Source organism: Mycteria americana, chromosome 18 (assembly GCF_035582795.1).
Source record: "Mycteria americana isolate JAX WOST 10 ecotype Jacksonville Zoo and Gardens chromosome 18, USCA_MyAme_1.0, whole genome shotgun sequence".
NCBI classification, from domain to species: Eukaryota; Metazoa; Chordata; class Aves; order Ciconiiformes; family Ciconiidae; genus Mycteria; species Mycteria americana.
In genome coordinates, this window is record NC_134382.1 from 4,226,153 (window position 1) to 4,232,152 (window position 6,000).

Below are 6,000 nucleotides of genomic sequence, written 5' to 3' on the forward strand. Positions count from 1 at the left end.
GCCATGTATGTGTTGCTTCTGGTAGCAGCAGGGTTACTGGCACAGTCAGCTCGGGAGGCTTTGCTCCATTGTGGTTATTTGGCCTTGCAGAAATCCTAAGGCTTTGGAGTTAGTTCAGCTACCCAAGCGTAAGGCTTTTGCATTGTGTTTTGAGGGTTTTAAGAAATGCATTTGCCCTGAGAGCAGTCTCAGGCTGGAACCCCAAGTCCAATGCATAGTAATTTTTGGAGAAATTCATTTCTTTCAGGGGAAGAAGAGCAGTTTTTCTGTATGATTGTGTTTTACGACAACAAAACCAGTTTTGGTTGGTTGGTGGCTGGGGTAACCAGTTTATGCTTTAAAATGTGCTATGTGGGACTTACTTATGAATAAATTAAAAAAAAAATCTGGGTACCAGTTCTGTTTAAAGCTGATTTTGATTTGGCCAAATATCTTGTCCTGGTTGCTTGCTACTAATATTAGACCCCCTCAGGTTTACTCACACAAGTACTCATGTTAAGTATAGGTATTTTAAGTATCATCATATAGTCATTAAGTATGACACTGAAGTTCAGAAGGTGAGTTCTGTTGATCCCAGGTAGGGTGCAGAAGTTATCTACTTCACCTGTGACTTAGGTAAGTGCACAACACAATGGACAAGGTGCAAATGATTCACAACAAGCAAGGAATCACCTGGGCATAAATCTGTGCTCTCAGACCAAGATCTGCAAATTAGTTTCTTGTAGAATTGACAGTTCTGTGTTTGAGGACCTAAAGTTCTCTTCGTACAGAATCGGAGCGATGTGGAAGTGTGAAATGTGTTATTTATTCCATGTTTATTTTTGCCTGTTTATATCTGTGTGATAATGCGGAAGAGCTGTTAAAAGTGGACCAAAACATAAGCTGAGTGGAATGACAGTTAGGAGTGAGTTTTACCAGATGTTGTAAACTTGGGATCTTATTATATATTTTAATAGTAATCAAAGCCAGCACAACTATGGATAATTTAAAGTTCTGTAGTTAAAGTGAGACTTCTACATTTAACAGTAATTTAGAACACCTACACTCAAAAATTTTCAGGCACCTGTCTCACTCTCTTATATAAGTAACTAGTGACTCTGGTGGGCGATGGTGGTGCTGTTTGTTGATGAGAAGCCTGAAACGGGATTGGAATAGGAAAAACTGTGGCTTTGGGAAGGGCCCTGTGGGCAGAGGGGCAGAGTGAGAGCACAGTATAGCAAAAGGATAGGCACATTTTTTAATTAAAACTGGCTTGTGTACATGCATTGTTAAAACAAAACACCTTTGAAGTTTCTGGTCCAGGATTCTGTCTATACAGACTATAATCCTTAAATACCACTGTTGGGTCTTACCATGCTCTTAATGTCTCAATGGGATTCTGTCTTTGTAAATCACAGTTCTCAGGTATTTGTGCAGTGTGTCAGGTACAGCTGAATATGCCTGCCTGGGCCTGTTTCTTGTTACGAACCTCTCTTTCAGGCTACAGTGTGTTACCTAATCACTAGCTGAAATTGGGAGCCAGCTAGGTAAGGTAAGCAAGGCAAGGTAATTCGGAGCTGAAACATTCTTGCCAAAAAGACTGGCATGAATTAAAACTGAGTACAAGCAAATCCTTTATGTTTTAGAGTAGGAATACAATTTTGTTGGCCTTTTCTCCATAAACTTAGTTGCTGCTTCAAAGGTTTTACCTTGTCATTGAGCCTTATCTTGTCAGATGAGAATCAACAGCTGTTATAAAGATACCAGGTCTGGGGCGTAATGACTCCCACCAACATCCACGAACTCTGAATCAGCTGATTGTTAGGGGCTCTCAAAGGCTGAAGAAACATTTCAGTTGAACTGCTGAATGCAGGTTTGGAAGGTGCTGATACAAAGCAGTGGGGGTGGAACCCTGGACTTCCATGGCTGCTAATCTTACTGTATGGATCCATGGGGGTTCTTTCAGAGAGCCAGTCTCTCACTGGTCATCGCACAGCATATATGCTTCTTTCCCACTGCCTTGGTATACTGCCTTGAGGGAAGCCCTTTTCTGTTGGCCTTTTTTTTTTTTTTGACACTGTAGAAATTAGTGTAATAAAATTGAATAAAATCTTGGGGGGGGCAGGGTGATACGTAACAAACTGATTTTTCCTGTTCACATTCATTCTCCGATTTCCTTTGTTCACACCCATGTGCTGACAAGCCCACACAGGCTAGCCAGGCTCCATTGTGTGCGATACAGAGGACAAAAGATACTGCCTCTAAAATCTTCGTTATGTTTCTTGACTGATGATGGCAAACTGATACTGGGTGTGACTCACGCCCTTCTGGAGTTGGTGGTGGTGGGTATCTTGTTTGGTCTCTTCCCTTCTTAGGCAAAATTCCCCAAGTTGTTTCTTTGGTTTTTGTTGGTTGTTGGTTTTTTTAAATGGGGATTATTTTATGGCTCTAGTCCAGTTCATCTTTATCATCTTATCTTTAGGACAGTCTGTTTCTTCCTTGCTGCTATTTGGTCATTTGAATGAGATCAGTGTTCTGTAGCAATTAGCACATGATTTTCCTTTAACCCTTCTAGCTTACTCTGATGCATTCATGCACGTTCAGGCCCATATTAATATATTTGTTACAAACCTTTACAGTACCTGTCACCCATTAGTGTTGGTGAAGGGAACTCGACAGGAAAATTGTCTATGAGCTGAAAGACTTGGCAAGAGTTTCTGAAATTATTTTCAGTACAGCTAAATATCTGGTCCAGTCTTTGTATTTGGAATAATATAGTATTTGGGTTTAAAACTACCTGCCTTTTCCCAATTGAAAAGCTTTTTTCTGGTTAGTTACTAGCAAATGTTACTACATATGTACTTTGCAATAAGTCAGTTGCTGTCCAAATAGATGAGAAAAAACAAAGCATTTATTTCCCTTGAAGGTTTGTGTTCTTAGGCAGAAAATAGACCTGTTTTTTTCCAAGACTCTAGGAGGACAGCAGCTCCTTACCCTCTTAGTCTAATCTGTTTTATCTGCTGGTGAGACACTATGTATATTTATATAGTGAGCAACTGGAGTACATCAGTTTCCATTCTTATCGAACACAAATATTTACCACAGGCCTGATCCAAGGTCTACTGACATCCATGGTACTCTTAAAAATGTAACGTAACTAGAACAAACTCCTAATTTTTTTCCAATTTCATTTTAGTTGGGTTATAGGATATTTTCTTAGCGACTATGTATTTTTTTAAATCAAAGAAAAAACCCAACACATTACTTCTTTGCTTTACTCACCAACTCAGTTGTACAGATTCCCTAATACGCTTTCTCAGCTGTAGTTCCTGTCAGTGAGGAAACTGTGAAATGTTTTGACATTTATTGTCAGTGAGGAATTGAAACACAGAAGCAATTAACATTATTAAACTTTAATGGACACATTACATACAAAAATATCACATGTGGTATGGCATAGCAATTGACAGATGTCTGTTTATCTCTGGGCATCTCCAAGGGCAATGTCATACTTAATGTAAAGAGGGCAAGAAGAGAGGTGGTGCTGGTAGCCAGATAAGGGAGTTCAGGTGAGAGGGACTATTTCTGTGCTAAATAACATGGGGAATTTGGAGTGTCATGAGCTTTTGAGAGCCTTGCCCTTTGCAAGCCACAGACTTGAGATTAGGAGTGTTGATTTTGCCTCTTCCTCTGCAATTTCATGTGTGACTTAAAATGGCATCAACTGACATCCCCTTTTCCCAGTCCCTTTCCCATCCCTGCCAACAACCGTTTGGGCAGTGATAGGGATTAAAGTGATAACCTGGGTTAAAACTGCTCTCTTCCACTGAGGCTGGGCATCCAGTCCCTGATTTAGCAGTCTTATTTCCCCACATTGTCACAAGAGAAGGTGTACATGTGTTAAGAGAGCGGGAAAAGGCAACCACAGGTAGGGATTTTCACAGGACATCATCTATCAGGTGTTTCAGATAATGTTCTGAAGTGCGAATCAGGAGATGACATGAACGAGAACAAAATGACAAAAGCAAAACAACAAAATTATTAGTCTGGGATAAAAATTGTGTGGAAACTCTACAGTTTTTAACTCATAAATATCAACACATATAAATATTTTACTATGTTTCCAGTAATGAAATTAAACAACACTGTGCATTGCCATTGAGCCTTAGTGGGATACCTTAGCCACCTGTTGAATTTATGACGTGAATGATTGCTTTCAAAGTCCAGTAACTGACTAGCGCGCCCAACACGCAGCGCTGCCGGCAGGACCAGTCCATTATCTCTAGGCAGATCACGTTAATCGTTTCAGGCAATAGCAGTGATGTGGGTCTCCTTGTTGCAGGAGGTGAGCGAGTCCCTGTTGCACCTCCAGTAGAATTTAGGAGTGCAGCAAAGCACCATAGACATGACCAACCCCAAAGTAAGCATGAGACAAATTACCCATTTTATCAGGCCGGAGTATATAAACGGGAGGATGAGGATGGTGAGAATCACCACAAGCAGCAGGAGCAGCACAAGTCTCTGGATAGCCAGTCTGTTGTCTGCTGGAGCATTTTCGTCTCTGTGTAAAGCATCGTGGCTGGTCTGAGTCCAGCTATTGCTGTCCAGCCCTATGGCAGAGACATGTACCTCAGGATGTGAATCGGAGTTTTCCAACTGCTCCATTATATCTCCTTTATTTTGAAGTGTGCGGATGAGTCCTCCTGACACAGAAGTGACTTTTCTGCACAGGGGGCAGGTGATTATCCAGGCACTCTCTTCTTTCCTGAGGATAAGCTTGAGGCAGACTGCGCAGAAGGCATGCTGGCAGTCCAGGAGCTTTGGTACTCTGTAGATGTTATACTTGTTGAAGCAGACTAGGCAGTCCATGTCAACAGATGTTGTGGTTGAACACTGGTGGTTCACTTCAAAACTGCATACTTTGGGAGAGTTTGAGTTCGTTAGCATAACGAGAGGCTTTGAGTTTGGACAGTCTCTTTCCGAAATGGCTGGTTTAAAGGCGTTGGGACTGTCTTGCTCTGTGCCTGAAGGTCTCTCCATTTCTTTAATACGTTCTTCAGTGCATCCCAGTCTCTTCACATCTGCAGTGTTTTCTGTTAGGGGTCCTGCTCTGCTCATTTCTGCAGCGCCTTCCACAGTGGGCACAGGACTGTCCTTCTCAGCCTGTGGTACTCCGGGAGCTGTCGATCCGTTTTCATGGTTTAGCTCATCAGTGGATTTCTCCATGGAGGTAAACCTCAGTGCAGTTGGTCTTCCCTTATCTGAAGGGTTTGCCGAGTTTCTGGCTCCTTTTATGTGTTGCTTTATTCCTGTTGTATGCATGATTGATTAATGACAGCTTGAAGCGTGTTGTGCTCTTATAATACGATGTTTTTATGAGATGGGGACCTAAGTTAATGATTAACTTTGTGGCCAAGACATTTTACAACGGCTGATAGTGTCACTGAGCAATTCCTGTCCAGAAGCAGACCCCATAGCATTAGCAGACTGTAGCTTTGTTCACTGTGATAGCCAGACACCACCATTATTACTAAATCAGTACTTTATTTGTTGAAAGCAATTTTGTTGGTCTCTAAACACTGCTTTGCTGGACAGTGACAGATTCGGAGGAATTCTTGAACATTAATATTGGTGTACTGAATGCAGTGCTTTGCTTAGAGAGAGTGTAAGTATCACCAATTTTGAGTGCTCTGGGTAGGGAATCTGCTCTTGCTTTAGCAATACTCACTACCCTAGAGCTGTTACCCTACAGCACAAAGTAAAGAATGAGGTTGAGATTATTAACATGGAGTATTGAATGTCTGATAATAATAATTGATAATAATCAATTCTCTTCTCCTAGGAGCATCCTTGTTGGTTTCATAGACTCATTAAGGTTGGAAAAGACCTCTAAGATCATCTAGTCCAACCGTCAACCCAACACCTCCATGCCTACTAAACTATGTCCCAAAGTGCCACGTCTACACGTTTTTTTAACTCCTCCAGGGACGGTGACTCCATCACCTCTCTGGGCAGCCTGTT

The 6,000-nt window shown here is 41.5% G+C and overlaps 1 protein-coding gene across 1 annotated transcript; it reads right to left on the minus strand.

Moving 5' to 3' along the window:
- Positions 1 to 3,974: 3,974 nt before the first annotated feature.
- Positions 3,975 to 5,702, minus strand: RNF186 (ring finger protein 186). The gene has a single exon (XM_075520517.1). It carries the CDS (start codon positions 5,299 to 5,301, stop codon positions 4,285 to 4,287), a length of 1,017 nt encoding a protein of 338 aa, XP_075376632.1. The 5' UTR covers positions 5,302 to 5,702; the 3' UTR covers positions 3,975 to 4,284.
- Positions 5,703 to 6,000: the final 298 nt, after the last annotated feature.